The 24,987-nt window shown below is 44.4% G+C and overlaps 1 protein-coding gene across 1 annotated transcript; it reads left to right on the top strand.

The window, feature by feature from the left end:
- Nucleotides 1-415: 415 nt before the first annotated feature.
- On the top strand, nt 416-15,791 carry LOC148145161 (uncharacterized). The gene is made up of 2 exons (XM_087973719.1): nt 416-519; nt 8,265-15,791. Exon 2 carries the CDS (start codon nt 13,534-13,536, stop codon nt 14,725-14,727), a length of 1,194 nt encoding a protein of 397 aa, XP_087829845.1. The 5' UTR covers nt 416-519; nt 8,265-13,533; the 3' UTR covers nt 14,728-15,791.
- The last annotated feature ends 9,196 nt before the right edge of the window (nt 15,792-24,987 follow it).

The raw sequence follows: 24,987 nt of genomic DNA, 5'->3' as shown, positions 1-24,987 counted from the left end.
ACCCCGACATGATGAAGACGGAGAAGTGACGGAAAAGAAAGAAAATAGAAACAATGGACAACTGATGTCTGATGACAACAACAAGCGGCGTCGCATAAAAAAGGTGAGCAGACGCCTGTTTATATCGAAGTTCTGCAATTGGAAATACTAAATTGATTGTTGTCATTATACTGCAAGTGTCCTAGTAAGAGTAAGTGGATAAAGTATTGATATAGTACGTACAGGTTTAAAGTCCCTTGGGGTTAGAGTCCCCATAAAAGCAACAAGGTACGTACGGGTTTAAAGTCCTTTGGGGTTAGAGTCCCCATAAAAGCAACAAAGCTTAGTACGTACAGGTTTAAAGTCCCTTGGGGTTAGAATCCCCATAAAAGCAACAAGGTACGTAAATGTGAGGAGGTTTAAAGTCCATTGAGCAGGATCTCATAAAAGCAACGCTCACAAATTTACTAAAGCTTAGTACGTACAGGTTTAAAGTCCCTTGGGGTTAGAGTCCCCATAAAAGCAACAAGGTACGTACGAGTTTAAAGTCCCTTGGCGTTAGAGTCCCCATAAAAGCAACAAAGATTAATATGTACAGGTTTAAAGTCCCGTGGGGTTAGAGTCCCCATAAAAGCAGCAAGGTATGTAAATGTGAGGAGGTTTAAAGTCTATTGAGCAGGATCTCATAAAAGCAACGCTCACAAATTGTGGTCTATGATTGTGTTGTATGTTTTAAAACTTATATTGGGGAATGTACGGATGGTGGCAGAAAAGCCAGTAGTGTTTTGAAGTAAGGGTCGGTGGTGTCTCAGCGAGAGAGAGAGTTGGCAGTGGGAATCTAATGGTAACAACAGCGACACTGCTGATAAATCTCGCTGAAAGGGTCAGTTGCTCGGGTGTACTCCATACAAACTGACTGGCCACGGATTTGTCTCTGATTGGGTTAGTTGCTCGGTTATATTATATCCAAACCAATTGACTGCTAGATGGGAGGATTAAAACAAAATACGTAAAATGGAAGGGGGATTTGATAAAGAGTGTGAGGAATACGGGGGATGTTCTTTCGACTTAATGTTGCCCGTAAAACAGCAGTGGGGCTAAAGCTAGAATTCAGTTAGTTAGTGGGGTTGCGAAGGACAAACAAAAAAACAAATGAGGGAGAAATATGATAAGATTTGGGAAGAATACAACAGCAGGTAAAGTCTTGAAAGATGAGGAGAGGGAGAAATTGTCACTGTTTTTTAGGAAAAGCAGAAGAGCAAGCTAAATTAGAAGTTCAAGAGCACATGAAGGGAAAGAAAGGGTCAATATTAGTTAGAAGAACGTGGACAAAAGAAGACGAGGAGAAAGAAGAGAGGAGGATTTATCTGCACAACATGACGTTAGCCTGTATGGCAGTAGAAACATTACAAAAGAGAGTAGGTGGTACCTCTAAAACAGAACTGGCAAAGGAGACAGAAAAGGCAGGACCAACCGCGCCATTATATCCTAAATTGCCTGGGCACAATCACTGCCCCCATATCCTGTACCACAAATGCCACTTATGTATGTTCAAGAAGGGGTGTTGGATGTGCAAGAAGTAGGAACGAGAGAGTATGAAGTAAAAGAGAGACTGGCGGAAGCAGTAGAAGAAAGCATCAGAAAGGTAGAAAAACTAACACTAGAAGCTGCACAGAGAGTTAAAGAAGAGGAGGAGGCAAGCAGGGTGATAATGACGCACAGCAGAAACAAAGAACAGCCGAAATAAGGGAGACATTCATTATTGGAAGAGCCAGATGCTCACTCGACACCGTATAGTGTTGAGGGCGAAAGGAGGGGAAGATTACGTAGTTCAGGTCAGTTACTAGATGACGGGTTCTCAGACAGAAGAAGAGATTTGAGGGAAGAACGAGATAGAGACAAATTGGATGGGGGGGAATCTGAAAATACTACAGATATTGAGGATGCAGAATCCCTGACAGAGGATGACCCACACACCTACCCCGTCACTTTGAAAGGCTCACTCACAATGCATGCTAACATGGCCCTCCAATGAAGCCCCTACCTGAACCAAGTTACAGCCTGCGTCCCAGAGACACATTACGACAGCCCGTACAGTATCAGCACCACCAAATGCCATTTACAGAGGCTCTTATATGGGGGATGTTTATCAGCCCTTCACATTTACTGATATGAACTGCATCCTGGATAAAATGCCCCCACCCATGGAGGGAGGTGGGCCTTGGATGACTAAATTTTGCCAATACACATTAGGGCACAAGTTAGCCATGGGTGATTGGAGAGCATTGTTGGGCAAGCAATTGAATATGTGGAAAATACAGCAGATTGAAGCGTCTGCGGGGACCACCTTACTACCTGATTCAGAACCGTTTGTGCAGCATGCCACCTGTGTGGGAAGGGCAATGAGGGATAGATTTCCGATTCCACCGGGAGCGATGCACTCACTCACCCTCACAATGAAGGAGGGTGAGGATATGCCTGCCTTTTTGGCTAGGTGTAAGGGCACGTGGACAGATACTGCGGGGAGCCATCCAGGGTCAGGTCAGCTACAGACCACATTATTTAGGAATGCCGTTATGGCAGGGATGCCTAAGGAGGTAAAAGAGGAATTGGAGAGTAATCCTGATATCCCAGGTTGTTCTACAGAACAGTGGGAGAAACACTTAACGCACCACATGAAGCGTTACAGGACAAAACAGGATGAAGATAAACAGAGCAACGAGTCAGCTCAAGTGCAGTTGCTGAACTTACAGCTCGATGAGGCTAGGAGGAAGGCTAATGATACTAGGAAGACCTCCCAAAAGACGACTAATCAGATGGTTCAGCAGCCGTCGCCACAAAACAAACTGCCCAGTCTGGACCCAACACCTGATTGGATGCCTCCTTACTCTTACTATGGGAGCAAGCCTATAGGTGATTCCGGAGGAATGCGTGGCAGAGGGAGGGGCCGCGGAGGACCAAGAGGTCAACCACCCAACACTTGTTTTGAATGTGGCCAGCCCGGGCATTGGAGACGGAATTGTCCCATGCTGTGGGGATCCAGGCAGGGCAGGGATTGATCAGAGGACAGTATGTCCGCTCAAGTCAGTCTCCTTTTCAACAGGTTCCTCAACCTTACCAAGCCCTAAATGTAGCTGCAGCCCCGGTGCAACGACAGTACCCCCAGACTATGCCGGACGGGCAGGGGTATGAATATTGATGGGGCCCGAGAATCCAGGGGCATGTGGGGTTGGCAGACCCCTATATGCAAATGAGGGTAATGGACAAGAATCTGTCTTTTTTGGTTGACACGGGTGCAAGATTTTCTACCATCACCTCGGTCAAATATGTCATCCTCCAGCGTCCAGTTAGTAGGTTTCTCTGGCAAACCAGAAAATCTGCCTTTGACATCGCCACTGATCACATCAGTGGCCGGACAGACCTTTCGTCACCGGTATATTTCATCACCTTCATGCCCTGTGAATCTGATGGGTCGTGACTTGCTGGTGAGATGTGGGGTCTCGGTCCTGTGCGGACTAGACGGGCTGGTAGTGACCTTTCCAAATGGCTATTCTGTCAACTGTTCTATGACAATGATTCACTCTGGATCCCAAATGATGCTATCACCGGACACATCACCAATGGCGGAAGGGCAGTGGGCAGATATATACTGGGGACTCCTCGAACCTGAAAACAGGCAGAACAACAGTATACAGTCTTTATACAGCCAATGGCGACCCGGGGTTCAGATGCTGCATCCCTATGCTCCTCCTGCAGATCCCCTTCACGTTACCCTGTATTATGATCGAGATGATAATGACATCTATCAGCATTTAGAAGGGACTCAATGGGATACTTCCTCTAGTTGTATTCTGATAGGGAAAGAAGGTGTGGCAGGTGTTGTTGAACTGACTGCAGAACAGTTGGAATGGTATGAGATGTCTGAAGAAGCTATACCTCATCTTACATTGGCTGTGCATGCTAAATATCAGGCCAAGGATCTGGGACCTATGTCCAAACGTTTGATGGCGCTAACTGATTGGGTTTGGACTCAGCTACCCGGTTTACAATATTCACCATCAGAGGAAGCCTATAGAATTATGTACAGGACAACTGACACGGTACTGCTGGAACATAGGCAGATTGAAAGGTTTCACGGCAGGGAAAAAAACAGACCATCCACAGACTGCAGCGATGCTTGATACTCTACCAGATACCTTGTGGTCAGCAGGTTCAACGGACGTTGGTCACTGCAAACATGTTACACCAATCACATTCAATTTAATTGACCACACTCCAATTTGGCAGAGACAATATTCACACAAACCAGAGGCTGAAGCCGGCATTGCCGACACAATTGAAGGATTGTTAGCAGCAGGGGTGCTAGAACCCTCCCAGTCAGCCTGGAACACCCCCATTCTACTGGTAAAGAAGCAGGATACAGGTAGATATAGGATGGCGCATGATCTCAGATGGATCAATTGTGTTGTTTCCACTCCAACAGTTCCAGTTCCAAACCCATACACTGCGATGTCTGTGCTGACCCCTGACCATAAGTGGTTCTTGTGCATTGATCTGGCCAACACGTTTTTCTGTTTGCCCCTAGCTGATCATTTGAGGGACATTTTCTCATTTACTTACAAAGGCCAACAACTACGTTATACAAGGGTCCCTCAAGGGTTCATTTTGTCGGCGGGAGTGTTTAATCAGGTACTAAAATGGCAGCTGAAGGACCTTACACTCCAAAAGGGGGAGATACTGGTCCAGTATGTGGATTACATTCTTCTGGTGGCACCAGACCATGTTTCTTGTCTGGAAGCCACAAAGTCATTGTTGGTTCAACTGTGTAACATTGGTTTCAAAGTGTCACGAGCTAAAGTGCAATGCTGCAGACAAATGGTGTCTTTTTTGGGTAGAGTGATTTCCGCTAAGGGAACAGGTGTCTCTCCATTCCATAGATCCTCCATTCTGCATCATACCAAACCAGTCACTGTAAAAGACATGGTCTCATTTCTTGGGTTGGCAGGATACAGCAGACGATTCGTTGCATCATATGGGGAGCTCACTTTCCCTCTCAGGGCCATGGTAAATGAGCAAGGCATGAGAAATTTGTCGGCCCATTTGCAGTGGACCACGGAGGCAGACGAAAGTTTAATCTCTCTTAAACAGGCCTTAACGCGGGCTGCTGATTTAGCGGTCCCGGACTACAAAGAGCCATTTTTCCTCGATATTTCTGAAAGATTACACACAGTAAATGGTGTTCTTTTTCAGAAAAAAGGGGGAGGCAGGCAGGTGCTGATGTATGTAAGTGTTACCCTTGACCCAATAGAGAACAGATACCTGCCATGTACAAGACATGCAGCAGGGGCAGCAAAAATTCTTCAAAAGGTAGCACATATAGTCATGGGCCATTCACTAACGGTACTGACGACACATAGTATAGTGGCCTATGTGAACTCAACAGCCTTTACAATGACGTCACTGCGGCAAACCAGGTTAGAGAAAATTTTGAATGCACCACATATAATTTTTACACATGAAGGAATTAACATGGCTGATAACATGGGAGAAGGACAGCCACACGTGTGAGGAAAGGATACAGAGAGACGTCAAAGTTAGGGCAGATTTACAGGCAATTCCACGAGTAGACCCAGAAGTAGTGCTGTTCACAGATGGTTGCTGTTACAGACATCCAACTGAAGGACTTAAAGCAGCCTATGCAGTGGTGCGACGGACAAGTGAGGGATTTGAGGAAGTATTGACAGGAAAAGTGACAGGTAAAGAATCAGCCCAGTTGGCTGAACTACAGACAATGATTGCTGCGTTAGAATGGTCAGAGGGAAAAAGAGTAAATATCTACATCGACTCTGCATATGTGGCAGGGGCTATACAGGTAGAACTCAGTCAATGGATCAGGGCAGGATTCTTAACAGCAGTGAAAATCCCAATTAAACATGAAAAAGATATGAAAAGATTAGCGGAGGCCCTAATGAAACCTGAAGAAGTGGCGGTGGTCAAGTGTAGAGGACATGATAAAGCAGATATAGTAGTAGCGAAGGGCAATCAGGAAGCCGACTCAGCAGCAAAGAAAGCAGCAGGGTATACCCCACAGTATATAATTATGCAAACAGAGAGAACAGTGTATGACCTGCTGCCTGCTTGCGATGCAAATGTGTTAATCAAAGAGCAGCAGAAAGCCTCTCCTCATGAACTGACAGTTTGGAGAGAGAGAGGGGCCACAGAGTCAGAAGGGATTTGGAGGTCACCAGACGGTAGACCAGTCCTAACCCCAGGTTTGATAGCTTCCATGCTCCAGGAAGCTCATGGGCTCACACATTGTGGAAAAACACAGATGCAGAGGTATCTGACACATTGGTGGCATCCGTTCTTGCCAGCAATGATTGAAAATTATATCAGGGAATGTAGAACGTGTACACAATACAATATGAGACCAACAGTGAAACCACACGAGGGAAAATTCCCTCTCCCAAGAATGCCAGGTCAGGAAATAGTGATTGACTACACTGACATGATAGAGAGAGTAAACGGATACCGGTACCTTTTGGTAGCAGTGGATGCATACACTGGTTGGCCAGAAGCAATACCAGCAAAAAAGGAAGACGCAAAAACAGTGATCAAATTCTTGATAAACCAATACATTCCAATGCATGGGTTTCCAAAGAGAGTTAGGTCAGATAATGGCACACATTTCAAGAATAAAGACCTGTAAGAAGTTGAAGCAGCTTTAGGACCGAAACATGCGTTTGGAACAGTGTACCATCCTCAGTCACAGGGAAAATTGAAAAGAATGAATCAGTCCATAAAAGGAAAAATAGGAAAAGTGTGTGCACAAACAAAGTTAAGCTGGGTGGATGCCCTACCTTTAGCTTTACTGTCTATTAGAAGTTCAGTAAACTCCATCACCGTACGAGCTAACAACAGGGCAGCAGGAATACAGATGTTAGAGGGAGGAGGAGCCTCTCTAAGGTACAAACCTTACTATGATCAACTAACAGCTTTGGTGTCAGCTTTCTCCAAACAGGTTGGATTGGAAAAGTGGGACCGACAGAGCCAGGTGCCACCTACCACGGACTGGGTCCTGCTGAAGGTGATCATACGGAAGTGGTCGGAGCCAAGGTGGACAGGACCTAACAGGGTGGTGGAGGGGACATCCCATGCGGTCAGACTGCAGGGAGTAATCATCACAGCAATTGAAGGGAAGGCTCCCCCGCCCTACCCGATGGAGACGGAAACCATGGCTCTGGCAAGAAGGGAAAACTATGCATCGGAGAGCGAATGTGATGTATAAAAGTGGTTTGTTGGTCTCATTTTGATGAGACCAAAAGGGGAATTTGTAAATATATGGCTTAGTTTGAGGCATTCAGAAGCCTTTAATGATATATTTGTTTCAGTACTTATAATACAATGTCATACTTAACCATTAACTAGCACAGTGTGTAGTGTAACCCTTGTATGTACGAACAGACTGTGGAAAAGTACTGAGTACATCTGACTTGTAAAGATAAGCTGATGTAAACACACAATAGGAATGACTTTTAATAAAGAGCAGTGTGTACTGGCGGCGTTAGTAGCGGCTGGGAGAGTGAGGCAGACAGCGGGGGTGTTGCCGCCCTGTGAGTGCAGATGCAGGACATGTTTTAAGCTGTGGTAAAAAAGAACTATTTCGCGCCACCTCCTGCAGAAAGAGGTTACATGGGGTCAGATATCCGGGAACGCGAGAAGGCGGGGACTGAAGTCAGGTCAACAGTCAATCAAGAAGACAACCACACCTCAATGCTTGCACAATGTTCTGTGATTACATGACGTTTTGTACTGTATAAAAGACTGGGTCAGGGGCAGGATAGGGGTCAGACTTCGTGAACTGACACACTATATAGTTTGTCAGGGACAGAAAGGTCGAGACCCAGAGCTCTGAATGCTTTATCCACTTATTGCTAAAATAAACTTAAAGTGTGAGACCGAATATCTTCTCCTATTGCTTCATTTAAAGAACACGCAGCACTTGGCTCACACATAGAAGAAAGTAAGTTGGTAGATTGAGCCAAAGTCCGACAATTGGTGACCCCGACATGATGAAGACGGAGAAGTGACGGAAAAGAAAGAAAATAGAAACAATGGACAACTGATGTCTGATGACAACAACAAGCGGCGTCGCATAAAAAAGGTGAGCAGACGCCTGTTTATATCGAAGTTCTGCAATTGGAAATACTAAATTGATTGTTGTCATTATACTGCAAGTGTCCTAGTAAGAGTAAGTGGATAAAGTATTGATATAGTACGTACAGGTTTAAAGTCCCTTGGGGTTAGAGTCCCCATAAAAGCAACAAGGTACGTACGGGTTTAAAGTCCTTTGGGGTTAGAGTCCCCATAAAAGCAACAAAGCTTAGTACGTACAGGTTTAAAGTCCCTTGGGGTTAGAATCCCCATAAAAGCAACAAGGTACGTAAATGTGAGGAGGTTTAAAGTCCATTGAGCAGGATCTCATAAAAGCAACGCTCACAAATTTACTAAAGCTTAGTACGTACAGGTTTAAAGTCCCTTGGGGTTAGAGTCCCCATAAAAGCAACAAGGTACGTACGAGTTTAAAGTCCCTTGGCGTTAGAGTCCCCATAAAAGCAACAAAGATTAATATGTACAGGTTTAAAGTCCCGTGGGGTTAGAGTCCCCATAAAAGCAGCAAGGTATGTAAATGTGAGGAGGTTTAAAGTCTATTGAGCAGGATCTCATAAAAGCAACGCTCACAAATTGTGGTCTATGATTGTGTTGTATGTTTTAAAACTTATATTGGGGAATGTACGGATGGTGGCAGAAAAGCCAGTAGTGTTTTGAAGTAAGGGTCGGTGGTGTCTCAGCGAGAGAGAGAGTTGGCAGTGGGAATCTAATGGTAACAACAGCGACACTGCTGATAAATCTCGCTGAAAGGGTCAGTTGCTCGGGTGTACTCCATACAAACTGACTGGCCACCGGATTTGTCTCTGATTGGGTTAGTTGCTCGGTTATATTATATCCAAACCAATTGACTGCTAGATGGGAGGATTAAAACAAAATACGTAAAATGGAAGGGGGATTTGATAAAGAGTGTGAGGAATACGGGGGATGTTCTTTCGACTTAATGTTGCCCGTAAAACAGCAGTGGGCTAAAGCTAGAATTCAGTTAGTTAGTGGGGTTGCGAAGGACAAACAAAAAACAATGAGGGAGAAATATGATAAGATTTGGGAAGAATTACAACAGCAGGGTAAAGTCTTGAAAGATGAGGAGAGGGAGAAATTGTCACTGTTTTTAGGAAAAGCAGAAGAGCAAGCTAAATTAGAAGTTCAAGAGCACATGAAGGGAAAGAAAGGGTCAATATTAGTTAGAAGAACGTGGACAAAAGAAGACGAGGAGAAAGAAGAGAGGAGGATTTATCTGCACAACATGACGTTAGCCTGTATGGCAGTAGAAACATTACAAAAGAGAGTAGGTGGTACCTCTAAAACAGAACTGGCAAAGGAGACAGAAAAGGCAGGACCAACCGCGCCATTATATCCTAAATTGCCTGGGCACAATCACTGCCCCCATATCCTGTACCACAAATGCCACTTATGTATGTTCAAGAAGGGGTGTTGGATGTGCAAGAAGTAGGAACGAGAGAGTATGAAGTAAAAGAGAGACTGGCGGAAGCAGTAGAAGAAAGCATCAGAAAGGTAGAAAAACTAACACTAGAAGCTGCACAGAGAGTTAAAGAAGAGGAGGAGGCAAGCAGGGTGATAATGACGCACAGCAGAAACAAAGAACAGCCGAAATAAGGGAGACATTCATTATTGGAAGAGCCAGATGCTCACTCGACACCGTATAGTGTTGAGGGCGAAAGGAGGGGAAGATTACGTAGTTCAGGTCAGTTACTAGATGACGGGTTCTCAGACAGAAGAAGAGATTTGAGGGAAGAACGAGATAGAGACAAATTGGATGGGGGGGAATCTGAAAATACTACAGATATTGAGGATGCAGAATCCCTGACAGAGGATGACCCACACACCTACCCCGTCACTTTGAAAGGCTCACTCACAATGCATGCTAACATGGCCCTCCAATGAAGCCCCTACCTGAACCAAGTTACAGCCTGCGTCCCAGAGACACATTACGACAGCCCGTACAGTATCAGCACCACCAAATGCCATTTACAGAGGCTCTTATATGGGGGATGTTTATCAGCCCTTCACATTTACTGATATGAACTGCATCCTGGATAAAATGCCCCCACCCATGGAGGGAGGTGGGCCTTGGATGACTAAATTTTGCCAATACACATTAGGGCACAAGTTAGCCATGGGTGATTGGAGAGCATTGTTGGGCAAGCAATTGAATATGTGGAAAATACAGCAGATTGAAGCGTCTGCGGGGACCACCTTACTACCTGATTCAGAACCGTTTGTGCAGCATGCCACCTGTGTGGGAAGGGCAATGAGGGATAGATTTCCGATTCCACCGGGAGCGATGCACTCACTCACCCTCACAATGAAGGAGGGTGAGGATATGCCTGCCTTTTTGGCTAGGTGTAAGGGCACGTGGACAGATACTGCGGGGAGCCATCCAGGGTCAGGTCAGCTACAGACCACATTATTTAGGAATGCCGTTATGGCAGGGATGCCTAAGGAGGTAAAAGAGGAATTGGAGAGTAATCCTGATATCCCAGGTTGTTCTACAGAACAGTGGGAGAAACACTTAACGCACCACATGAAGCGTTACAGGACAAAACAGGATGAAGATAAACAGAGCAACGAGTCAGCTCAAGTGCAGTTGCTGAACTTACAGCTCGATGAGGCTAGGAGGAAGGCTAATGATACTAGGAAGACCTCCCAAAAGACGACTAATCAGATGGTTCAGCAGCCGTCGCCACAAAACAAACTGCCCAGTCTGGACCCAACACCTGATTGGATGCCTCCTTACTCTTACTATGGGAGCAAGCCTATAGGTGATTCCGGAGGAATGCGTGGCAGAGGGAGGGGCCGCGGAGGACCAAGAGGTCAACCACCCAACACTTGTTTTGAATGTGGCCAGCCCGGGCATTGGAGACGGAATTGTCCCATGCTGTGGGGATCCAGGCAGGGCAGGGATTGATCAGAGGACAGTATGTCCGCTCAAGTCAGTCTCCTTTTCAACAGGTTCCTCAACCTTACCAAGCCCTAAATGTAGCTGCAGCCCCGGTGCAACGACAGTACCCCCAGACTATGCCGGACGGGCAGGGGTATGAATATTGATGGGGCCCGAGAATCCAGGGGCATGTGGGGTTGGCAGACCCCTATATGCAAATGAGGGTAATGGACAAGAATCTGTCTTTTTTGGTTGACACGGGTGCAAGATTTTCTACCATCACCTCGGTCAAATATGTCATCCTCCAGCGTCCAGTTAGTAGGTTTCTCTGGCAAACCAGAAAATCTGCCTTTGACATCGCCACTGATCACATCAGTGGCCGGACAGACCTTTCGTCACCGGTATATTTCATCACCTTCATGCCCTGTGAATCTGATGGGTCGTGACTTGCTGGTGAGATGTGGGGTCTCGGTCCTGTGCGGACTAGACGGGCTGGTAGTGACCTTTCCAAATGGCTATTCTGTCAACTGTTCTATGACAATGATTCACTCTGGATCCCAAATGATGCTATCACCGGACACATCACCAATGGCGGAAGGGCAGTGGGCAGATATATACTGGGGACTCCTCGAACCTGAAAACAGGCAGAACAACAGTATACAGTCTTTATACAGCCAATGGCGACCCGGGGTTCAGATGCTGCATCCCTATGCTCCTCCTGCAGATCCCCTTCACGTTACCCTGTATTATGATCGAGATGATAATGACATCTATCAGCATTTAGAAGGGACTCAATGGGATACTTCCTCTAGTTGTATTCTGATAGGGAAAGAAGGTGTGGCAGGTGTTGTTGAACTGACTGCAGAACAGTTGGAATGGTATGAGATGTCTGAAGAAGCTATACCTCATCTTACATTGGCTGTGCATGCTAAATATCAGGCCAAGGATCTGGGACCTATGTCCAAACGTTTGATGGCGCTAACTGATTGGGTTTGGACTCAGCTACCCGGTTTACAATATTCACCATCAGAGGAAGCCTATAGAATTATGTACAGGACAACTGACACGGTACTGCTGGAACATAGGCAGATTGAAAGGTTTCACGGCAGGGAAAAAAACAGACCATCCACAGACTGCAGCGATGCTTGATACTCTACCAGATACCTTGTGGTCAGCAGGTTCAACGGACGTTGGTCACTGCAAACATGTTACACCAATCACATTCAATTTAATTGACCACACTCCAATTTGGCAGAGACAATATTCACACAAACCAGAGGCTGAAGCCGGCATTGCCGACACAATTGAAGGATTGTTAGCAGCAGGGGTGCTAGAACCCTCCCAGTCAGCCTGGAACACCCCCATTCTACTGGTAAAGAAGCAGGATACAGGTAGATATAGGATGGCGCATGATCTCAGATGGATCAATTGTGTTGTTTCCACTCCAACAGTTCCAGTTCCAAACCCATACACTGCGATGTCTGTGCTGACCCCTGACCATAAGTGGTTCTTGTGCATTGATCTGGCCAACACGTTTTTCTGTTTGCCCCTAGCTGATCATTTGAGGGACATTTTCTCATTTACTTACAAAGGCCAACAACTACGTTATACAAGGGTCCCTCAAGGGTTCATTTTGTCGGCGGGAGTGTTTAATCAGGTACTAAAATGGCAGCTGAAGGACCTTACACTCCAAAAGGGGGAGATACTGGTCCAGTATGTGGATTACATTCTTCTGGTGGCACCAGACCATGTTTCTTGTCTGGAAGCCACAAAGTCATTGTTGGTTCAACTGTGTAACATTGGTTTCAAAGTGTCACGAGCTAAAGTGCAATGCTGCAGACAAATGGTGTCTTTTTTGGGTAGAGTGATTTCCGCTAAGGGAACAGGTGTCTCTCCATTCCATAGATCCTCCATTCTGCATCATACCAAACCAGTCACTGTAAAAGACATGGTCTCATTTCTTGGGTTGGCAGGATACAGCAGACGATTCGTTGCATCATATGGGGAGCTCACTTTCCCTCTCAGGGCCATGGTAAATGAGCAAGGCATGAGAAATTTGTCGGCCCATTTGCAGTGGACCACGGAGGCAGACGAAAGTTTAATCTCTCTTAAACAGGCCTTAACGCGGGCTGCTGATTTAGCGGTCCCGGACTACAAAGAGCCATTTTTCCTCGATATTTCTGAAAGATTACACACAGTAAATGGTGTTCTTTTTCAGAAAAAAGGGGGAGGCAGGCAGGTGCTGATGTATGTAAGTGTTACCCTTGACCCAATAGAGAACAGATACCTGCCATGTACAAGACATGCAGCAGGGGCAGCAAAAATTCTTCAAAAGGTAGCACATATAGTCATGGGCCATTCACTAACGGTACTGACGACACATAGTATAGTGGCCTATGTGAACTCAACAGCCTTTACAATGACGTCACTGCGGCAAACCAGGTTAGAGAAAATTTTGAATGCACCACATATAATTTTTACACATGAAGGAATTAACATGGCTGATAACATGGGAGAAGGACAGCCACACGTGTGAGGAAAGGATACAGAGAGACGTCAAAGTTAGGGCAGATTTACAGGCAATTCCACGAGTAGACCCAGAAGTAGTGCTGTTCACAGATGGTTGCTGTTACAGACATCCAACTGAAGGACTTAAAGCAGCCTATGCAGTGGTGCGACGGACAAGTGAGGGATTTGAGGAAGTATTGACAGGAAAAGTGACAGGTAAAGAATCAGCCCAGTTGGCTGAACTACAGACAATGATTGCTGCGTTAGAATGGTCAGAGGGAAAAAGAGTAAATATCTACATCGACTCTGCATATGTGGCAGGGGCTATACAGGTAGAACTCAGTCAATGGATCAGGGCAGGATTCTTAACAGCAGTGAAAATCCCAATTAAACATGAAAAAGATATGAAAAGATTAGCGGAGGCCCTAATGAAACCTGAAGAAGTGGCGGTGGTCAAGTGTAGAGGACATGATAAAGCAGATATAGTAGTAGCGAAGGGCAATCAGGAAGCCGACTCAGCAGCAAAGAAAGCAGCAGGGTATACCCCACAGTATATAATTATGCAAACAGAGAGAACAGTGTATGACCTGCTGCCTGCTTGCGATGCAAATGTGTTAATCAAAGAGCAGCAGAAAGCCTCTCCTCATGAACTGACAGTTTGGAGAGAGAGAGGGGCCACAGAGTCAGAAGGGATTTGGAGGTCACCAGACGGTAGACCAGTCCTAACCCCAGGTTTGATAGCTTCCATGCTCCAGGAAGCTCATGGGCTCACACATTGTGGAAAAACACAGATGCAGAGGTATCTGACACATTGGTGGCATCCGTTCTTGCCAGCAATGATTGAAAATTATATCAGGGAATGTAGAACGTGTACACAATACAATATGAGACCAACAGTGAAACCACACGAGGGAAAATTCCCTCTCCCAAGAATGCCAGGTCAGGAAATAGTGATTGACTACACTGACATGATAGAGAGAGTAAACGGATACCGGTACCTTTTGGTAGCAGTGGATGCATACACTGGTTGGCCAGAAGCAATACCAGCAAAAAAGGAAGACGCAAAAACAGTGATCAAATTCTTGATAAACCAATACATTCCAATGCATGGGTTTCCAAAGAGAGTTAGGTCAGATAATGGCACACATTTCAAGAATAAAGACCTGTAAGAAGTTGAAGCAGCTTTAGGACCGAAACATGCGTTTGGAACAGTGTACCATCCTCAGTCACAGGGAAAATTGAAAAGAATGAATCAGTCCATAAAAGGAAAAATAGGAAAAGTGTGTGCACAAACAAAGTTAAGCTGGGTGGATGCCCTACCTTTAGCTTTACTGTCTATTAGAAGTTCAGTAAACTCCATCACCGTACGAGCTAACAACAGGGCAGCAGGAATACAGATGTTAGAGGGAGGAGGAGCCTCTCTAAGGTACAAACCTTACTATGATCAACTAACAGCTTTGGTGTCAGCTTTCTCCAAACAGGTTGGATTGGAAAAGTGGGACCGACAGAGCCAGGTGCCACCTACCACGGACTGGGTCCTGCTGAAGGTGATCATACGGAAGTGGTCGGAGCCAAGGTGGACAGGACCTAACAGGGTGGTGGAGGGGACATCCCATGCGGTCAGACTGCAGGGAGTAATCATCACAGCAATTGAAGGGAAGGCTCCCCCGCCCTACCCGATGGAGACGGAAACCATGGCTCTGGCAAGAAGGGAAAACTATGCATCGGAGAGCGAATGTGATGTATAAAAGTGGTTTGTTGGTCTCATTTTGATGAGACCAAAAGGGGAATTTGTAAATATATGGCTTAGTTTGAGGCATTCAGAAGCCTTTAATGATATATTTGTTTCAGTACTTATAATACAATGTCATACTTAACCATTAACTAGCACAGTGTGTAGTGTAACCCTTGTATGTACGAACAGACTGTGGAAAAGTACTGAGTACATCTGACTTGTAAAGATAAGCTGATGTAAACACACAATAGGAATGACTTTTAATAAAGAGCAATGTGTACTGGCGGCCTTGGTAGCGGCTGGGAGAGTGAGGCAGATTGCGGGGGTGTTGCCGCCCTGTGAGTGCAGATGCAGGACATAAGCTGTGGTAAAAAAACAAGAACTCAAAGTTTGTGCGAAGATTTGTAGCTCGGGTGCTCGTTGTTGTGGTTCTGTTCGCCGAGCTGGAAGTTTTTGTTGCAAACGTTTCATCCCCTGGCTAGGCGACATCATCAGTGCTTGGGAGCCTCCTGCGAAGCGCTTCTTTGATTTTTCCTCCGGTGTTTATAGTGGTCTGTCCCTGCCGCTTCAGGTTGTCAGTTTCAGCTGTCCGCTGTAGTGGTAGGTATATTGGGACCTGGACCCAATATACCAACCACTACAGCGGACAGCTGAAACTGACAACCGGAAGCGGCAGGGACAGACCACTATAAACACCGGAGGAAACATCAAAGAAGCGCTTCGCAGGAGGCTCCCAAGCACTGATGATGTCGCCTAGCCAGGGGACGAAACGTTTGCAACAAAAACTTCCAGCTCGGCAAACAGAACCACAACAAAAACAAGAACTATTTCGCGCCACCTCCTGCAGAAAGAGGTTACATGGGGTCAGATATCCGGGAACGCGAGAAGGTGGGGACTGGAGTCAGGTCAACAGTTAATCAAGAAGACAACCACACCTCAATGCTTGCACAATGTTCTGTGATTACATGACGTTTTGTACTGTATAAAAGACTGGGTCAGGAGCAGGATAGGGGTCAGACTTCGTGAACTGACACACTATATAGTTTGTCAGGGACAGAAAGGTCGAGACCCAGAGCTCTGAATGCTTTATCCACTTACTGCTAAAATAAACTTAAAGACCGAATATCTTCTCCTATTGCTTCATTTAAAGAACACGCAGGACTTGGCTCACTCATTGAAGAAAGTAAGTTGGTAGATTGAGCCAAAGTCCGACACAGGGGATGGGAATCAAATGAGGTTAGTGGACAGTAAGAAGGTAGTAGCTAAAGCCTGTAAGCAACTTAATAATGAAGTCAGCATGACTAAGGGGAAGTGTAAGCAGGGAGCAGATGATGCACGCAAAGGGACAGGTGGTCTGAGGCGCATTTGTTTTAATGCGAGTAGTGAAGTAGGTAAGGCAGATGAACCTAGGGCTAGGATTAGTGCCTGAAAGTATGATGTTATTGCTATTACTGAAACTCGGTTGAGGAAGGGCAAGATTGGCAACTAAATATCCCAGAATACAGATGCTTCAGGCGGGATAGAGGGGGAGGTAAAAGGGGTGGAGGAGTTACATTATTGGTCAGAGAGGATATTACAGTTGTGCTGAACAAGGGCACAATGGAGGATTCAAGCAGCGAGACATTACGGGCAGAGCTTAGGAATAGGAAGGGTGCAGTAACAATGCTGGGGCTGTACTACAGGCCCCCAACAGCAAGCGTGAGATAGAGGTACAAATATGTAGACATATTATGGAAAGACATAGGAGCAACAGGGAGATTTTAATTTTCCCAACATTGACTGTGATTCACTAAGTGTTAGAGGTTTAGATGTAGCAGAATTTGTAAGGAATATCTAGGAGGGTTTTCTAGAGGAGTATGTAAATAGTCTAACTCGGGACGGGGCCACACTGGACCTGGTGTTGGCGAATGAACCTGGCCAGGTGGTTGAAGTTTTAATAGGGGATTACTTTGAGAATAGTGATCACAATTCCATACGTTTTAGAAAACTCATGGACAAAGACGAGAGTGGTCCTAAAGAAAGAGTGCTAAAATGGGGGAAGACCAACTATAGCAAAATTCGGTAGGAGCTGGGACCAAGTGGGTTGGGACCAAATATTTGGTGTAAATCCACATTTGATATGTGGGAGGCTTTTAAAGAGAGGTTGATTAGCGTGCAGGACAGACATGTCCCTGTGAAAATGAGGGACTGAAATAGCCAGATTAGGAAACCATGGATGACAGGTGAAATTAAGAGACTAGCTAAGAGGAAAAAGGAAGCATACATAAGGTCTAGGTGACTGAAAACAGACGAAGCTTTGGATGAATATCGGACAAGTCAGACCAATCTGAAATGAGGAATAAAGAGGGATAAAAGGTCATAGTCATAGTGTCATAGTTATAGAGATGTACAGCATGGAAACAGACCCTTCGGTCCAACTCATCCATGCCAACCAGATATCCCAACCCAATCTAGTCCCACCTGCCAGCACCTGGCGCATATCCCTCCAAACCCTTCCTATTCATATACCCATCCAAATGCCTTTTAAATGTTGCAATTGTACCAGCCTCAATCACTTCCTTTGGCAGCTCATTCCATACATGTACCACCCTCTGAGTGAAAACGTTGCCTTAGGTCTCTTTTATATTTTTCCCCTCTCACCCTAAACCTATACCCTCTAGTTCTGGACTCCCCACCCCCGCCAGGGAAAAGATTTTGTCTATCTATCCTACCCATACCCCTCACGATTTTGTTAACCTCTATAATGTAACCCCTCAGCCTCCGATGCTCCAGGGAAAACAGCCCCAGCCCGTTCAGCCTTTCCTGACAGCCCAACCCTGGCAATATCCTTTCTGAATCCTTTCAAGTTTCACAACATCTTTCCGATAGGAAGGAGACCAGAACTGCATGCAAGATTCCAACAGGGGCCTATCTTTAGCAAACAGGGTTAAGGAAAATCTCAAACCCTTTTATTCATATATAAGGAGCAAGAGGGTAACGAGGAAAAGGGTTGGCCCACTCAAGGGCAAAGGAGGGAAGTTATGCATGGAGTCAGAGAAAATGGGTGAGATTCTTAATGAGTGTGTCCGTATTCACTGAGGAGAGAGACATGACAGATGTTGAGGGTAGGGATAGATGTTTGATTGCTCTAGGTCAAGTCGGCATAAGGAGGGAGGAAGTGTTGGGTATTCTAAAGGCAGCAAGGTGGACACGTATCCCCGGTCCAGATAGGATCTATACCAAGTTATTAAAGGAAGCGAGAGAGGAAATAGCTGGGGCCTTAACAGATATCTTTGCAGCATCCTTGAACACAGGTGAGGTCCCGGAGGACTGAAGAATTGCTAATGTTATCCCCTTGTTGAAGAAGGGTAGCAAGGATAATCCAGGTAATTATAGATCGGTGAACCTGATATCAGTGGTAGGGAAGCTGCTGGAGAAGATACCGAGGGATAGGATCTATTTCCATTTGGAAGAAAATGGGCTTATCAGAGAAAGGCAACTTGGTTTTGTGCAGAGAAGGTCATGTCAGAGAAGGTCAGGCGAGGCCAACTTAATAGAATTCTTTGAGGAAGTGACAAACGTGATTGATGAAGGAAGGGCTGTAGATGTCATATACATGGACTTCAGTAAAGATTTTGATAAAGTTCCCCATGGTAGGCTGATGGAGAAAGTGAAGTCGCATGAAGTCCAGTGTATAATAGCTAGATGGATAGAGAATTGGCTGGACAACAAGAGACAGAGAGTAGTAGTGGAAGGAAGTTTCTCAAAATGGAGAACAGTGACCAGGGGTGTTCAACAGGGATCATTTTGGGACCACTGTTGTTTGTGATATATATAAATGATCTGGAGGAAGGTATAGGTGGTCTGATTAGCAAGTTTGCAGATGACACTAAGATTGGTGGAGTAGCAGATAGTGAAGGGGACTATCAGAGAATGCAGCAGAATATAGATAGCTTGGAGAGTTGGGTGAAGAAATGGCAGATGGAGTTCAATCTGGGCAAATACGAGATGATGCATTTCAGAAGATCCAATTCAAGACAAACTATACAATAAATGGAAAAGCCCTGGGGAAAACTGATGTACAGAGAGATCCAGACATTCAGGTCCATTGTATCGTGAAGGTGGCAACGCTGGTCGATAGAGTAGTAAAGAAGGCATACTGCATGCAGAGGTTGCGGGGGGACCTGATTGAGGTCTACAAAATCATGAGAGGTATAGACAGGGTGGATAGCAAGAAGCTTTTTCCCCACAGAGTAAGGGACTCAATTACTAAGGGATATGAGTTCGAGGTGAGAGGGGAAACGTTTAAGGGAGATAGGCATGGAAAATTCTTTATGCAAAGGATGGTGGGTGCCTGGAACAAGTTGCCAGTGGAGATGGTAGAGGAGGGCACAATAGATGTATCTAGACAGATACATGAATGGTCGGGCAACAGAGGGTTACAGATCCTTGGAAAATAGATGACTAGTTTAGATAGAGGATCTTGATCGGTGCAAGCTTAGATGGCCTGTTCTGTGCTGTAATTTTCTTTGTTCTTTGTTCATAAATGTGGACATTATGCAGTTAATTCAAGGAGGAAAACATGACCAGGTTTTGAGAAGTCAATTTAGGACTACACTGAAAAACTTTGGGAAACAAGGCTCTATTGTGTTGCATATTTTGGGTGATCAACAACAGGAATCTGGGGGAGAAGTTGTAAATGTTGTTTTCTGATGACATTTCTCAAAATATGGCCTGTCAATGTAGACAACACTATCTAACTTAATTATTAAAAGCAGTAGATACCATTTAGACGTTTTTGTTTCATGATATTTCTACCTCGTTTTCTTTAAAACAAACTGCACTGATTTTTATGACAAAATCACAGAGTCCTCTAATCCTGAATGTGCAAAGCACAACAGTAAAACACATCTTTATTTAAAAGCCTGGTTTTATTTTCATTTGCACAAATGGAACTAATAATAGACATTTACAGCCAGAAGTTGGACTCTAAACCAGTCAATACCCCTTATATGTAAAATCTTATTTGCATTCAGAGCACACGATCTTTCAATGAGAAGTTGAGTTGAATTTACGACAGCTTTGAATTTGCCTGCCAATTTCCTCAGCATTGATTAATGGTTTACAATTAGGTATTATCCAACTAACCTTTTAAGAAAGATTGTGATTGACAGACACCGCTGTCTGGTATCACTCAGAGACTGATTCCATCCCAAATCCCAGGTTGGCGTGGAGATAACATATCGGAAATCTTATGGTCACATTATCTCCACCAGTTCCTCTAAATATAACACAATTCCTCACTCATTGGCCCTCTACTCTCATCCATTGGTATCTGGCTCGAACTACTCTCCACAGCTGGCATCCATCTCTCCACTGCTTCTTGCCAACTCATGATCTCGCCACAGCCTTCATCTCTTCCCACTTCTACTCTGCTCGTAGCCTATTCTTCCCTCTGGCCTCTGGCCCTCTCATTTTCCATACTGGCTTCCCGCTTGACCTTGAGTGGCCTCCTTCATGGAATCCCTGATTGGCCAATTGGAGCCAGGGGAATAATTGAGGTAAATGAATATGATCTCAGAGATGTTACTGAAATGGGCTACAAAGAGCCCCAGGCTCAGTTGATGTATAGTCCATCTGGACGAAAGCAAAAAGAAAGGCAAGGGAATGAAATATTGGCAGGAGTAGAGTTCAGACCCCAATAGTTTGTCACTCTGTAGGCAAAGCTACAAATCCAACAAATAGTAGGAGTATGTAAAAAGAACAGAGCAATAATTATGGGTTACTTTAATCATCATGTTGATTGAGTTAATCAAATTGGAAAGGGTAACTAAGACAACAAATTCACAGAGTGCATTGGGACATTTTTGAGCCATGTGTCATGGAGTCAACCAGGGTGCAGAATCTTGTAATGTTAATGAGGTAGCCTTATTAAACGACCCCAAAGAGTAAAAGATCCCGAACAAGTACTGATCATAACATGGTGGAATTTAATATCCAGTTTGAGAAAGAGAAACTTAGGTACTGTATTTAAATTAACTAAAGGAAATTACGACGAAATGAGCATAGAGTTAGCTGAAGTGAAGAGCAACTTAAAATAATAGGCAGAAGAGTAGGCAGTCTGTAGGCTCCTGTGCTCGGGCTTGTCCTTTTCATTGTTTTGTTCTTCCACCTTCTTCTCTCGGCTTTTTTTTAGTTTTTGCTTAAACTACCTTATAAAGAGAGCTCTTCAATAGGAAGGCGGCTTCAATGGGGTCAGGAGCGGACGCATCTTCAGAGGCAGTGTAATCATAGAGTCAGCCAGCCTGTGAAGCCCAGAGCGGCTTTCGGCAGAGACACTGTGTGGGCTTGTGTAGCCCGGAGTGGGACTTGAACAGCAGCATGACATGGGCTTGTGAAACACAGAGTGGGACTCTTGCTGTGGCATGGTGTGGATTGGTGTAGCCTAGAGCAGAACTCTTGCAGCAGCAAGGCTTGGGCTGGTGAAGCCCTGAGCAAAACCCTGGTGGTGGCATGGCTTTGGCTGGTGAAGCCATCCACTAATGGCTATCACTAAAGAAATAGTATTAGACAAACTAATGGGGCTCAAGGTAGAAAGGTTCCCTGCCCTGATGGCTTGCATCCTAGAAGCCTAAAAAATCAACAGCATTAAAAAGCTGCTAATTTGACAACCCTACTCAAAAACGGGGGGAGGCAAAAACCTGTAACTATTGGCCAATTAGCCTCACATCTATTATTGAAAAAACACTGGAATCAATTATTAAGGAAGTAACGGCAGAATATTTCGTAAACCACTATCTAATCAAGGAGAGTCAGTAGTGTTTCATGAAAGGGAACTCATGTCTGACTAATTTATTAAAATTTTCTGAGGTAGTTTCAATCAGAGTGAATAGAGGGGAATCAGAATATGCTCGACAAGTACCTCACAACAGAGTAAAGCATAAGGTAAGAGGTCATGGTGTTGATTAAATTAGATTCCCTACGGTATGGAAACAGGCCCTTTGGCCCAACAAGCCCACACCATCGCTCCGAAAAGTAATCTATCCAGACCCATTCCCCTACTGTATATTTATTCCTGACTAATGCATCTAACAATACGGGTAATTTAGTATGGCCAATTCACCTGACCTGCACATCTTTGGGTTGTGGGAGGAAACCGAAGCACCCGGAGGAAAACTACACAGACATGGGGAGAATGTGCAAACTCCAGTTAGTCACCCAAGGCAGAAATCAAACCCTGGTCCCTGGCGCTGTGAGGCAGCAGTGCTAACCACTGAGTCACGTGATTGGAGGTAGTAGAATTGGTGGATGTAGAATTGGCTAGTAGGCAGGAAACAGCAAGTGAGAGTAAGGGGCTCTTTTTCAGGTTGGTGACCTGTGACCAGTGGGGTTACATAGGGTTCAGTGCTGACACTACAACTGCTCACAATACATATTAATGACTTGGAGGAAGGAAGTGAATGTACTGCACCAAATTTGCAGATGACACAAATAGGTGAAAAGGCTTGGGAAAACAATACAAACAGAGAGATATTGATAGGTTAAATAATTGGACAAGAAGTTAGTAAATGGAGTATAATCTGGGAACATGTGAAGTTGTACTTCTTGGAAGGGAGAACAAAACAGCAACATTATTTAAATGGACAAAGACTGCAGAAAGCTGCAAACAAAGGAATTTGAGGATACTTGTGCATAAAACCTAGCACACAAGTGCAGCAGGCAATTAGGAAGGCTATTAAGAATGTTGACCCGAATTTCATGGGGATTGGAGTAGAAGAGTAGTGAAGTCTTACTGCACTCTCACAAAGAGTCTGGGGCCAAAAGGCATAGTCTCAGAGTAAAGATGTACCAACTTAAATCTAAGATAAAGAGATATTTCTCCCGTCAGAGGGTTGAGAGCCTTTGGTACTCATTGGCAGAGAGGGTTGTAGGGACACAGACCTTGTGGTATATTTAAGGGTAGACAGATAGATTCCGAATTGACAGGGAAATCAAGGAATATGGAGAAACGGCAGGAAAGTGGGGAGGGTCATATCAACTATGACCCTATTGAATGACAGAACAGGCCATTCAATAGGGACCAAATTGCCCACTCTTGTTCCTATTTTTCTTATGGTCTTATGATTACCGATGGAACAGATGCCCATTCCAATGTATTATGGTGACCTTTTTGCCAGTATGAAGAGTTTTGTGTGAGTCATCTATGAACTCACTGATTTTGGTGAATACTGGTGAATGCTAAAGAAGTTTGGAGCCTCAGGATTGTTATTACTTCTGCTTAATGAGGAACTGGATACAAGTTTTAGCTATTTGAAATAAAGCAGCAATCCTTTCTTGAGTGCAACATTGCATTAGTGACTCCTGGATCCTTAATCAAAATTGCTCAATGCTGTGGTGACTCTGCCTAGCACTTGCATCTCCTGGACTATCTACCTAGTGATGCTTAAAACCATTTCCTTCTGCAAATTGCAACAATTGAGCTAATGATAAAATAATCAAATTTCCTATATGTTGGTTGAGGGACATTTACTGGTCAGAATAGTGAAACTCACTTGGCTTTCTTATAACCATATATTCGAAATGGAACTTAAGGATTGATCCAATTTAATGGCATAATGACAGTTCTTAATGTGACAATTGTTTTGCATCCCTCGTCCCTGTGAAGCTCAATCTGTTCAAAATTGTATGTACTGCCACTGCTTTCACTAATAGGAAGTTGATCATCTGCAATATGGTGTTCACTACATTGAGAAACACCACCAAGTTCCACTGCTGATCCTTGGAATGAGCCAGAAGTAGTTCAATGTCACCATGATTTTTACAGCTTCTGACAGTATGTGTAAGAATGTTTTGAGGTCGGAAGTCTTCAGCAATCAACAATGAGAGCACAAATTCCATTACCATAAGCTAGGCAGACATTAATTGCAACAATGATTTTCTAGGGAAGAAATTTGTCACAACCAAGATCTGAAGAGGAATGCCCCTAGGCAAAAAAGTCTAAATTGTTCTGGTGACAAGCAATCATTTAATTACAGCACTTTTTCTGATCTGTTGTGAAATATAAAAATTTCTAGCCCACTTCAAATGGGTGGAATTATTAGACATTAGGTATATAGAAACATTCATTTTCCCTTAATTCACCATCCATTACTGCAAGTATTGCAGACCAAAGCATTTGTATCAAGTCACCAAAGTGACTCAGCAATTCAGAAGTGCATGTAATATAAGATGAAGTCCATACTAACAATAGTACATGACACTGACATATATGCAAATCAAAGGACAATAGCAGTGCCTCACAAAATATTTTTCAATATGATCATATTTTAACTCACCATCACCTTCTAGAGGGCAACTAGAGATGGTAACAAATGGTGACTTGCCAGTGACAGTCATTCGTCTTAACAATTATATAATAGGAGCTCTTAAAAATCAACAGATGACAGCAAATTCAAGACACAAAAAAAATGTAAAATAACAAATAGTATGAATGTAACAATGCAGAAAGAGGCCAAAGTGAACACAGGCCTCAGAGATAATGAGGCAGGGGAAACAATTATGGGGAACCAGAAAATGGTAGAGGAGTAAGTAATAAATTTCCATTAGTCTTCACAGTAGAAGACATTACCAGCATTCCCAAAAATACCAAATAAGCAAAGGGTCAAAGCAGGAGAGGAAATAAAACTAAAAACTAAAGAATGTCACTGGAGAATGA

The sequence above is a fragment of the Chiloscyllium plagiosum genome, unplaced genomic scaffold, assembly GCF_037043375.1.
Source record: "Chiloscyllium plagiosum isolate Xiang-an unplaced genomic scaffold, Cpla_swu_hap1 HiC_scaffold_26, whole genome shotgun sequence".
NCBI classification, from domain to species: Eukaryota; Metazoa; Chordata; class Chondrichthyes; order Orectolobiformes; family Hemiscylliidae; genus Chiloscyllium; species Chiloscyllium plagiosum.
This window is presented reverse-complemented; position numbering and strand designations above follow the sequence as displayed.

Coding starts and splice junctions, on each gene's coding strand:
- LOC148145161 (XM_087973719.1), top strand. CDS start 13,534: ATGAAGGAATTAACATGGCTGATAACATGGGAGAAGGACAGCCACACG.